The following is a 13,248-nucleotide window of genomic DNA, read 5'->3' on the forward strand; positions in this document are numbered from 1 at the left end:
AATTAATTTCACAATGTACACAATTGGATTTAAATGTTAGAAAAACTAAATAAGCACCCAATAATAAGAAGTTATCTCGCTTAGAAAATTACCTTAATTAATTGAGAATCAAGTTAACTACATGTATACTTATTCAATAATCTCAGAAAGAATATCCTACCAACACACTATCTCATGTTCACTGACCCCATAGCCCCACGTTGGGCGCCATCTTGAACTCTCGACCATATGAGTATTTGTAGACTACTTTGCCAAGTTACTGAGTAGAAACTCAACAGCAACACCACTAGCCCGTAGACGACCTTTTAGCTATCCATGTATCAATGAGCCATTACCAAAATCACTCTGGAAAGTTGTACCGCACTAGACAACTCATTGGCTATGTAGTCAGTCTTCTATTTGTATCTAGTTCATCACTTTCGAACGTACCGCCATGCGTCGAAGGTTGTCCGCTGTCTGACGTCACTCACTACCCGCTACATACCCGCCCAGTTCAGAGTTCAGCCTCGACTCCAAGTTCAACAGCGCCACCAGTGGCCAAAATCAAAGTATTAGTGCATCTAATTTTTATCTCGTTACACACACACACACACACACACACACACACCTACATACGTACGTACATACATACATACATACATACATAAATACATACATACATACATAAATACATACATACATACATACATACATACATACATACATACAGATATACATTTATACATACATACATACACACACACCACAGGCATTTGTTTCCCGAGTTATGTCTCAGTCTCAGAATGTTTCTATCAGAATAGAATAAAATGACGATAATATCGTTACTACATTTTGTATATATGAAAGGGGTAAAATTACATTTGTTTCTGTGATCGCGCAGGTTCACTCACTGCGAAAGAAGACACGTGTCTTCTTTCGCAGTGAGTGAACCTGCGCGATCACAGAAACAAATGTAATTTTACCCCTTTCATATAATATAGTTGGTTAAGTACGTCAATATTAACGATATTATCGACATTTTATTCTATTCTGATAGAAACATTCTGAGACATAACTCGGGAAACAAATGCCTGTGGTTCGTACCCATTCGGAAGACTTCGAATCTGATGACGAAAGTGTGAAGCTATCATCATATTTACATTGAGCGTAGAGGTCAACTTTTGAAAGTGAATATGAATATGATGGTAGGTAGCTTCACACTCATCGTGTGAACGGCATGCATTTGGAACAATGCCCTCTGTGCTAGATATTGGTCAGTGTCTCTCCTCCCCCGTATAGCGCCCTCTGTCAAATATTGGTCAGTATCTCTCAGGTCTGTACATTCCAGTATGGGTAGGAATGTAGGCAAGGTTAAATGATAATATGGCTTAACACAATTTTACAATTTAAAAGGTAGCTTGCTTTCTCTAACCACAGGTATCATTAGTATAGAGCCCATTTCACAGATTTTAAGAGATAAGCAAAACATTAACGGGTATGGTTTCGAAGTGTTAATAGGGGCATTACAAGCTTGGTAATCATCTTTGGTAGTTTGCAAAGGTTTCTTTTGTTCAAACAAAGGCTGAACATTACCGAGAATTCCATGATTTGCTCTTTGGGAATCATCGGTGTTGCTGTGGCAAGCAAAGATCGATGGTTCCCAAAGATCAGAGAAGAGCAAATCATGGAATTCTCGGTAACCTTCAGCATGTTTGAACAAATGAGACCCTTGCAAACTACCAGAGACGATTACTGAGCTTGTAATCCCCCTAATAACACCTATGCCTAATAGCAACTCTTGTTATGTTTCTATCTTGTCTGTGATTCCCCTTATGGGAGGTAAAAATCCACAATTTTGTGCCCTGGGTGACTCTGTTCTGATTTTAAACACATTGTGCTTAGATACACACAGTTACATAAATATAATTCTGTCCAAATATTAAGTATAACTTCATGTAGTCTAGTTCCAGACATACCGTATTCCGTACTACATTAACTTCACACTTACACTGTCTAGTCAAGGCCGTGACTCAAGGCATTAATTGTGGTTCAACTCCATGGTGAGCGAAGAGCAATTGATAGGCAGTCCTCATCTCTCATTAATATTCATTTGATACAGCTGTTTTGACTATGTCCAATGTCCAACCAGGACTCTACCTCCAGTCAGTTTAAACTAAAATCACATGGGGACGTGACAACATCATCATGTTTATATGAATGCTGTAGGTGGGAGCATAGAATTCTGTGCGAGTGTCATTGACTTGACTAGACGATAATAGTGTGAAGTTGATGTAGTACGGAATACGGTCCATCAGGAACTAGACTAAATTTCATGCAAATTCTTGTCAAACTCAAACATCCTAAAACAACTTCACTATATGGTTTGGTTTCACTTGAAATGTAAGGCTGAAATGTGGATATAGATCAAGATTCCATCTAGTCCGTAAGGTATGCCATGATGGGGCGCCCTCACACATCAGTCAAGAGAGAGGATGCCGGTGACGGTAGAGAGACACAAAGTATACAGTCTAGATTCCATCATCCAGCAATGGTTGTTATGGTTACCATTCCATACTGCTTTCAGTTTACAACAATTTAGGTGTGATCATTGGTTTCATTATAAAATCTGCACTGGCTGCAAGTGGGATATTTTTTAAAATCTAACTATGGCAGTCTCTGATTAGAAGATTTTATTTACTACAATTTGGCTGTGGTCATTTGTTTCATTTTAAATCTAACTCTGAAACTGTCTCGAGGTAGATCATGATCCCAGCATCCAGCAATAATCATTCTTGCTGCCATTCTACCAATTTCATCAGCACAGCATGCCGCCGTACCATTACCACCAGTAGTTATTCCTAGTGTTGGTGTAACCATATCACAATACAGTTGTCCTGTAGGTGTATTTGTTGTGACACAACATTCCGTTTTTGTTGATACTGGTTTCACATCTGTAAAATACAGAAAATATTGAATATTAGGCCTAATAAAAAAAGTTGTTTGGTTTCGGTTACTTGACCTCACCTAGTTTTTCACGGTGACCCTAAACTTTTTTTATGTATTCGAGAACAAAAATATACAATTGCCAAAATTGTGAAGTCTCGCAAGAAATAGTGGATGCGGAAACTGAAATCAACTTAAAAAGACAATATAAAACTGTTCATCAAATCTTAATATTGACTGTACATCTGATGAGAAGAAATCAATAACACAGAGACCATATGGAAAACAACGGAAAACATAACTAACTGAGCTAGACACTCACATGAAAAAAAAATTTAAAATCAAAATAAAAAATCTACCTACACCTATTCTAAAATTGAATGTAATCAGAACCACACAATACTTTTTTTTTTACGCCTTATGCATTCAACAGCATCTTTGCCTTTTGAAACACCCCTGCAAATTTTAGCCTCATCCATCAAGTACTTTGTGAGATATAAGTTTTTAGACCTCATTTGCATATCATTAATAAGATCATCATGTCCTGCAGGTTGAACAATAAATCTAGGAGAGGTTGACATGCAGATTTATCACCCTCTGTCTTATAGTCACATGACTGTCCTTATATGGAAGACTGAGAAGTGGTCCTAACCTTTGACCAGGTCAAACAATAAATTTAGGAGAGGTTGACATGCAGATTTATCACCCTCTGTCTTATAGTCACATGACTGTCCTTATATGGAAGACTGAGAAGTGGTCCTAACCTTTGACCAGGTCAAACAATAATTCCAGGAGAGGTTGACATGCAGATTTATCACCCTCTGTCTTATACCAATCAGCAACCTCAGCGGCAGTGTGAAGTTCTCTTTCAAAGTCTGCACCATGTCCAATCTTTAAGTAGTATTTTCCTAAAGAACCAAAAAGTATATAAAACATTAAAAAGAATGTGTGAAATGTTTCTTTGTAATTATTTTGTTACTGTATGTACAATCACTACAAGAAAAGTCCAATTTACCCACCTTTACCCAACCTTTACCCTACCTGTGACCCACCTAACAATCATTTCTGTCCATGGGTAGTATGAGATGCAGTACCACTTTTGACTGTCTACAGCCCCCCAGGTGCGAGATCACAGTGGGTAAATTAAGTCAAAGATGGAACTCCATCTCATACTCACCACATTTACACATCCTCTGCTCAAGATTTACCTCGGGTATGGTGGAAAGACATGGTCAAATATGACTTTTCATATAGTGTATAATAAACATTTGATACTTTTTGCATTTAATTGAGTTTATACAAACAAGGTATATATTATTTCAAATTGTTTTTTCAAGTAGAAAAACATAGTAAAGTTGTTTTATAAATAAATAAATAAATAAATAAATAAAATAAATAAATGAATAAACAAACAAAACAAAACAAATAAAACAGCAATAACAGTCTTTCAGGTTTTTGTGTGTTTTAACATATTTAGGAAAAAATATTGAGTAAATAATTGGTACTTCATAATATATACAACATCATGATATTTACTTTTCTCATTTCTAAAAGTTATCCATCATAAATGTGTTGTTAAATTCTGTGGAAAACAACAAAATTATAAATACCATCTGGGTACTTGATAGGAGGCAAGATATAGGCATCAATTCTGTTGTCAGTGTTATTTCGTTTTAGAGTCACACAGGGCATGTTTCTTAATCTCCTTGCATCTTCATTGGTCAGTTCAGCAAATGCAACTGTCTGTGTTATGAGAGCAACATCTAGTTCCTTTCCATGTGGTAGCAGGTCTCTGAATCCTGTGAAAGCTCCAGTTGTCAGAAGCACTCTCCTGGCATAGATGACTTGACCTTTGGCTGTTGTCACCTTCATACATCGGGAACCATCTGAGTGGTTAGTTTCAGTCACCTGATCCACTACATCATCGATGATGTCACAGCCCTGTAGATGTGCAGCAGTTTGTTGTGCCAAAATCTGTGCTCTGGGACTAACATGACCAGCTTCTTTCATTTCAACAAAACCGACATCATTTTCTTTTATTGACATAAAGGAATATGGATTTGTTGATTCATCTTTTTTAAGAAACAGTAATTTCTTATTCCCCATCTTAGCACTTTCAACACACTTTTTCATGTATGGGTCATCTGGTTGAGTGATAAGTGCTACACCAACTTCGCTGAAGAATGATACACCTAGAAATTAGAAAAAGAATTATGACAATTGAAGAAAAAATGGAAAAAGATAATGGACAAGATGGCATTATTATTAATATGGTAATTTATTCATCATGAAAAATATTTAATTTCTTTTGCACTGACAAGAACTATGACAGAACCCCACGACACATGAGTACAAGTGTGGTTTACTTGGGGTATTTACACAAGTGCTCACAGTGATCTCTGTGGTAGTTACTTTTACGAGTGTAGCAAGTGAAAGTGCAGCAGAAAACATTGCAAGCATTAGTGCAAATCCCCCTGAGTACCCACACTGGAACTCACGTGACATGGGGTTCTGTTATTATTACATATGTTTATCTGAAATGGCAACTTTCCATAAAAATCAAACAGTGCAATCATGCGATTTCATATGTAGGGAATGATAATGTCATCATTTGCATATCATTTGCATTCAGGTATGAAATAATGTTTTCAGTATTGCAAAATACCACAATACCACAAGTAAGATAAGATAAAACTTTATTTCAACCGTTTAGAAAATTTTACATTTCTAATTTGGTGAGTTATAAATATGAAAGTATAGAATAGTTCTAGTGTTTTGTCTATTTGTTACTATTCAGGTATATGTAGAGAGCGGTTATAATATCCTTATGTTTTGATTGTAGTATATATGTAAATTACTCTACTATGTATAAAGTTTGGGTTTACAGTAGTAATAATATTAAACATTTTTTCTCTTTGTTTTGTGTATAATTTACAATGAATGTATTTCATTTTCTATTTCTTTACAATGTTTACATAGTCTGTCTTCCACTAGTGTTTTGGGTTTTGTATGTCTACCCTTCTCAATGGCAAGTTGATGGCAACTCAATCTAAATTTGGCTATTGTTTTGATTTGTTGTTTATTGTTCATTACATGTACTCTTCTTGTTCCAGGGAATTTTTAAAGTTGTTGTATGTACGTAATTTAGAGTTTTCCCTTTTGTTATTTTTATTCCATTGGTTGATATAGTATTGTCTTATTGAGTTGTATAGTTCTTGTTTTGTTAAATTTGTGATATATTTGGTGCTATATAATTGTATATTGTGTTCAAAGGTAGTTAGCCATGAACCTGTGTAATTATTGTTCTCCATGTCATTCATTGCATGAAAAGCTAAATTGTTATTGTCTAATGTCTTGAGGTGTTTGTAATAGTTTATTGCTGAGTAGTATATTCTACTAATCAGTGGTTCTCTCCCAAGTTCCATTCTGCATCCTATTTTGCTCACTCTGTTGCTGACATTTAATATTTGGCGACAAAAACGTAGATGGAATTGTTCTGTCTTTGTTTTGTCCCAAGTTGTTTGATTTTGGAGAACACCCCATATTTCTCCAGCATATGTTAGGATAGGTAGTTGTGTTGTATTCATGAGTTTTTCCTTTATCTTGATACAGTTCATATTTGTCATACTAGTATATATCTGTGACTGGATTCTTGCAGCTTTGCTGGCTTTGTTTGAGAGTCTGTCTGCTGTGGAGCTCATAGAACCATTGGCCTTGAATGTTACACCAAGATATGTGTATTGTTCTGTAGTTTTTATTTCTTCCTAGCCACATTTGAATTGTTTTGTATCTTGTTTGCATTCTGATTTCCTGAATACCATTATTTGTGTTTTGTTTGTGTTTACTTGTAATACACACATAATACACACCTCAGACAACTTCTAATGCAAAAGAAACAATTACATAGGTGCCGTACACAATGGGGATGTATAAATAGTAAAGTTGATATGTTGATTATCAGTTAGAAAATAAACAATCACAGCCACTAAACTCATCAAGTCCATGTGTAATGTTTTCATCAGAATCCTGTTTTTACTGCATTGTGAAAGAATAGCAATGCTTATCACTGTTCAATGTGATTGGGCAAAGGATCCTGCTGTGATTATTGTGTCTCTGTTATTGTTAGTCTAGAGTTGAAATATGTCTATCTTTGTGTCAAAAACATGTCCCATGAGTGAAACACCAAGTCTACATCATGTTAGTCATAATGGTTGTAAAATATTTGATGTGATAAATATCCATGAAGTACTTGTATCAATACTGGACCAGACAAACTCATTATAATTCTTGTATTTGGAAGGTGTTTATCGATGAAAAAAAAAATATTACCAGTTCTTTGTTCAAGTTCTCTATATCTTGCAATGGATCTTTGTATTAGTTTCACCCAAATAGGATTTGGCTCTGTTGATCCTGTGATACGACCTTCATCATAGTGAGCTCCATAGATTCCATGACTGTATTGGCTTTTTTCCTGCATTTAATCATAGAGAGTGAAGAAATACACCATAAATAATATGTTTACAAGAGAAGTTCAGTCAGACTTATTTCTGCCTTTAGTATACTTGTATTGATTACTGCTATCAACTTAAAGGAAAAGTCCAGCCAGACTTATTTCTACCTTTAGTACACTTGTATTGATTACTGCTATCAACTTAAAGGAAAAGTCCAGTCAGACTTATTTCTACCTTTAGTACACTTGTATTGATTACTGCTATCAACTTAAAGGAAAAGTCCAGTCAGACTTATTTCTGTCTTTAGTACACATGTATTGATTACTGCTATCAACTTAAAGGAAAAGTCCAGTCAGACTTATTTCTACCTTTAGTATACTTGTATTGATTACTGCTATCAACTTAAAGGAAAAGTCCAGCCAGACTTATTTCTACCTTTAGTACACTTGTATTGATTACTGCTATCAACTTAAAGGAAAAGTCCAGTCAGACTTATTTCTACCTTTAGTACACTTGTATTGATTACTGCTATCAACTTAAAGGAAAAGTCCAGTCAGACTTATTTCTGTCTTTAGTACACATGTATTGATTACTGCTATCAACTTAAAGGAAAAGTCCAGTCAGACTTATTTCTACCTTTAGTACACTTGTATTGATTACTGCTATCAACTTAAAGGAAAAGTCCAGTCAGTCTTATTTCTGCTTTTAGTATACTTGTATTGATTACTGCTATCAACTTAAAGGAAAAGTCCAGTCAGACTTATTTCTACCTTTAGTACACTTGTATTGATTACTGCTATCAACTTAAAGGAAAAGTCCAGTCAGTCTTATTTCTGCTTTTAGTATACTTGTATTGATTACTGCTATCAACTTAAAGGAAAAGTCCAGTCAATCTTATTTCTACCTTTAGTACACTTGTATTGATTACTGCTATCAACTTAAAGGAAAAGTCCAGTCAGACTTATTTCTACCTTTAGTACACTTGTATTGATTACTGCTATCAACTTAAAGGAAAAGTCCAGTCAGACTTATTTCTGTCTTTAGTACACTTGTATTGATTACTGCTATCAACTTAAAGGAAAAGTCCAGTCAGACTTATTTCTGTCTTTAGTACACTTGTATTGATTACTGCTATCAACTTAAAGGAAAAGTCCAGTCAGACTTATTTCTACCTTTAGTACACTTGTATTGATTACTGCTATCAACTTAAAGGAAAAGTCCAGTCAGTCTTATTTCTGCTTTTAGTATACTTGTATTGATTACTGCTATCAACTTAAAGGAAAAGTCCAGTCAGACTTATTTCTACCTTTAGTACACTTGTATTGATTACTGCTATCAACTTAAAGGAAAAGTCCAGTCAGTCTTATTTCTGTCTTTAGTACACTTGTATTGATTACTGCTATCAACTTAAAGGAAAAGTCCAGTCAGACTTATTTCTACCTTTAGTACACTTGTATTGATTACTGCTATCAACTTAAAGGAAAAGTCCAGTCAGTCTTATTTCTGCTTTTAGTATACTTGTATTGATTACTGCTATCAACTTAAAGGAAAAGTCCAGTCAGACTTATTTCTACCTTTAGTACACTTGTATTGATTACTGCTATCAACTTAAAGGAAAAGTCCAGTCAGACTTATTTCTACCTTTAGTACACTTGTAATGATTACTGTATCAACTTAAAGGAAAAGTCCAGTCAGACTTATTTCTACCTTTAGTACACTTGTATTGATTACTGCTATCAACTTAAAGGAAAAGTCCAGCCAGACTTATTTCTACCTTTAGTACACTTGTATTGATTACTGCTATCAACTTAAAGGAAAAGTCCAGTCAGACTTATTTCTACCTTTAGTAGTAGTACACTTGTATTGATTACTGCTATCAACTTAAAGTAAAAGTCCAGTCAGACTTATTTCTACCTTTCAGTACACTTGTATTGATTACTGCTATCAACTTAAAGGAAAAGTCCAGTCAGACTTATTTCTACCTTTAGTAGTAGTACACTTGTATTGATTACTGCTATCAACTTAAAGTAAAAGTCCAGTCAGACTTATTTCTACCTTTCAGTACACTTGTATTGATTACTGCTATCAACTTAAAGGAAAAGTCCAGTCAGACTTATTTCTACCTTTCAGTACATTTGTATTGATTACTGCTATCAACTTAAAGGAAAAGTCCAGTCAGACTTATTTCTACCTTTAGTACACTTGTATTGATTACTGCTATCAACTTAAAGGAAAAGTCCAGTCAGACTTATTTCTACCTTTCAGTACACTTGTATTGATTACTGCTATCAACTTAAAGGAAAAGTCCAGTCAGACTTATTTCTACCTTTCAGTACATTTGTATTGATTACTGCTATCAACTTAAAGGAAAAGTCCAGTCAGACTTATTTCTGTCTTTAGTACACTTGTATTGCTTACTGCTATCAACTTAAAGGAAAAGTCCAGTCAGACTTATTTCTACCTTTAGTACACTTGTATTGATTACTGCTATCAACTTAAAGGAAAAGTCCAGTCAGGCTTATTTCTACCTTTAGTACACTTGTATTGATTACTGCTATCAACTTAAAGGAAAAGTCCAGTCAGACTTATTTCTACCTTTAGTACACTTGTATTGATTACTGCTATCAACTTAAAGGAAAAGTCCAGTCAGACTTATTTCTACCTTTAGTACACTTGTATTGATTACTGCTATCAACTTAAAGGAAAAGTCCAGTCAGGCTTATTTCTACCTTTAGTACACTTGTATTGATTACTGCTATCAACTTAAAGGAAAAGTCCAGTCAGACTTATTTCTACCTTTAGTACACTTGTATTGCTTACTGCTATCAACTTAAAGGAAAAGTCCAGTCAGACTTATTTCTACCTTTAGTACACTTGTATTGATTACTGCTATCAACTTAAAGGAAAAGTCCAGTCAGGCTTATTTCTACCTTTAGTACACTTGTATTGATTACTGCTATCAACTTAAAGGAAAAGTCCAGTCAGACTTATTTCTACCTTTAGTACACTTGTATTGATTACTGCTATCAACTTAAAGGAAAAGTCCAGTCAGACTTATTTCTACCTTTAGTACACTTGTATTGATTACTGCTATCAACTTAAAGGAAAAGTCCAGTCAGACTTATTTCTGTCTTTAGTACACTTGTATTGCTTACTGCTATCAACTTAAAGGAAAAGTCCAGTCAGACTTATTTCTACCTTCAGTACACTTGTATTGATTACTGCTATCAACTTAAAGGAAAAGTCCAGTCAGGCTTATTTCTACCTTTAGTACACTTGTATTGATTACTGCTATCAACTTAAAGGAAAAGTCCAGTCAGACTTATTTCTACCTTTAGTACACTTGTATTGATTACTGCTATCAACTTAAAGGAAAAGTCCAGTCAGACTTATTTCTACCTTTCAGTACACTTGTATTGATTACTGCTATCAACTTAAAGGAAAAGTCCAGTCAGACTTATTTCTACCTTTAGTACATTTGTATTGATTACTGCTATCAACTTAAAGGAAAAGTCCAGTCAGACTTATTTCTACCTTTAGTACACTTGTATTGATTACTGCTATCAACTTAAAGGAAAAGTCCAGTCAGACTTATTTCTACCTTTAGTACACTTGTATTGAATACTGCTATCAATTTAAAGGAAAAGTCCAGTCAGACTTATTTCTACCTTTAGTACACTTGTATTGAATACTGCTATCAATTTAAAGGAAAAGTCCAGTCAGGCTTATTTCTACCTTTAGTACACTTGTATTGATTACTGCTATCAACTTAAAGGAAAAGTCCAGTCAGACTTATTTCTACCTTTAGTAGTAGTATACTTGTATTGATTACTGCAATCGAGTCACATATGATTTTTTGTGATAAAATAGCACCCCAGCAACTTTAATACTAAACATTGAAATCATGAATGTAAAGAGTCCATTAATGTAATACACTTGTATTTAGGGCCATACAAGACAATTACATCTAGTATGTATACTTACAGTATTGTACTATATATTCCAACACATAATAATTGCCCAGAGGAATTAGTAAAGGTTACAAAGCTCAGATGAAACGAGTAAAATAATAGAAAATGAAGTATACAGAAAATTAATATTATTATATAAAGGATAAAAAGAAGAAAATAAAAGAGAAAATCTATTTCGTAAAATGAGAGAACCCCACGACATGTGAGTGCAAGCGTGCCAAGGAGAAAACGCACACACAAGTTCATTTACGCTTGGAGTAATTATACTATACAGTATACTGTCAGTATAATTACTCCAAGATTTACGGGAATGTAAAAAAATCAAACATGTTTACTCCATTATCACAGCAAGGTATGATGAAGACAACACTAGGTCAGTACCTTTGGTTCTTTAGGCCCAACAAGACAGATTTTGGAGTCTGGAGTTATAAGAGTTGCATGACGAGCCGCTGCCGATCCCATCAATCCAGCACCAACAATACAAATATCATGGATATACGCTTCCTTGCTTGTCATGTTTCTGATATTATATGGAACATATATCCAATGGCGACATAAATGACTGAACATATAACGATCCGTACAAGTAAAGTTGTACTTTGACCGATTCGTAGTTTTATCTTTGGGTCAGGTCAGGTCATGACCTGAAAACATGTGCTATGTCACGTTTTACTCGACTCCGACATGAGTTTACCGCTAGATGGCGCCATCTAGTGGTGAACATAGCAACAGTGCGATAATTATAGATTGGGGACGATCTAGGGAATGTTTTTTTCCCTTCACTTTTTACAAATCGGTTCTCATGGAAGGGTCATAATTAGGGGAGGGTCACGTTTTACTTTGACAATGTATTCTATATCTAACTTTTCATCATTTTTTGATTTTGACATCCGAACACTGCCACCACTGCCAACTCCGTCACTGCTTCTACACCCTACTATTTATCATCAGTGTTAACGTTATAAGCTTACTGCTGACAACCGTGCTGTGAATCAATTTGAATATAGACTGAGTTTGATTTCTCCCGCCCCACCCCCCACCCCTGTAATTACTGACGGCTACCTCAGTAAGCGAATGAAACAGATATAAATAAAGAAATCAAGCCGTATTCACCACATTAGATTTTAACCAGATCGATTGATGAAATTCAAAATAAATTGGTGGATAACGTAGAGTGTCCAATCAGTATAGACCTCGTGGACTTCAGTAATGGGGGGGGGGGGGGGGGGGGTTCAGACTCTGACTGTTGCGTACAATTCGGCCCTCCCCTGATTCCGTTTCCTATACTTAAAAAAGGTGACTGTTCCTCAATTTCCTTTCTTTAAAACACGGCCTTTCCTCGTTTAAATATTCGGATTGAGTCTCAGAATTAGTGGCAAGTACTTGATCCCACCGCTGCCACCATATTGATAACTTTAAAGGCAAAACATGGCAACCCTTCTCCTCCAACAACAACAACAACAACAACAACAACAACAACAACAACAACAACAACAACACCACCACCACCACCAACAACACACATAAACTTTTATCGTACAATGTGTAAACTCACAGGTTGTCTGAGCCCCCGTGTGAGTCCCAACTCGTGCCCGTCCTTCTACTGTCCCTTGAAATCAATGACCCAGACTTCATTGTTGTACTATATGTGTATGTGTACACTTTGTGTTGACAAAGTAATCACCAAATACAAATATGTCCAGAGAGCTCATTCACTGCATTGATTGTGATGTCATAGTGGTCCAATCTCAGACGACCAGAGGTATAATGCAACGTTTCTTGCTATGTCATGTTTACATACTAAATACGTGTATATAGAGTTCAAGTGTACTGTTTCGTTGAAATAAACATGTTACAATAAGTAATTGTGATGATACAGTTGCTATGATTTGTGTTAGTTTTGT

At 35.2% G+C, this 13,248-nt stretch overlaps 1 protein-coding gene across 1 annotated transcript; it reads right to left on the bottom strand.

The window, feature by feature from the left end:
* Positions 1-2,676: 2,676 nt before the first annotated feature.
* On the bottom strand, positions 2,677-11,876 carry LOC144452309 (uncharacterized). Its single transcript, XM_078143379.1, has 5 exons — positions 11,726-11,876; positions 7,252-7,393; positions 4,533-5,114; positions 3,687-3,830; positions 2,677-2,930 (listed from the first exon to the last, which is right to left on the bottom strand). Exons 1-5 carry the CDS (start codon positions 11,858-11,860, stop codon positions 2,677-2,679), a joined length of 1,257 nt encoding a protein of 418 aa, XP_077999505.1. The 5' UTR covers positions 11,861-11,876.
* Between the last annotated feature and the right edge of the window lie 1,372 nt (positions 11,877-13,248).

Source organism: Glandiceps talaboti, chromosome 22 (assembly GCF_964340395.1).
Source record: "Glandiceps talaboti chromosome 22, keGlaTala1.1, whole genome shotgun sequence".
NCBI lineage: Eukaryota > Metazoa > Hemichordata > Enteropneusta > Spengelidae > Glandiceps > Glandiceps talaboti.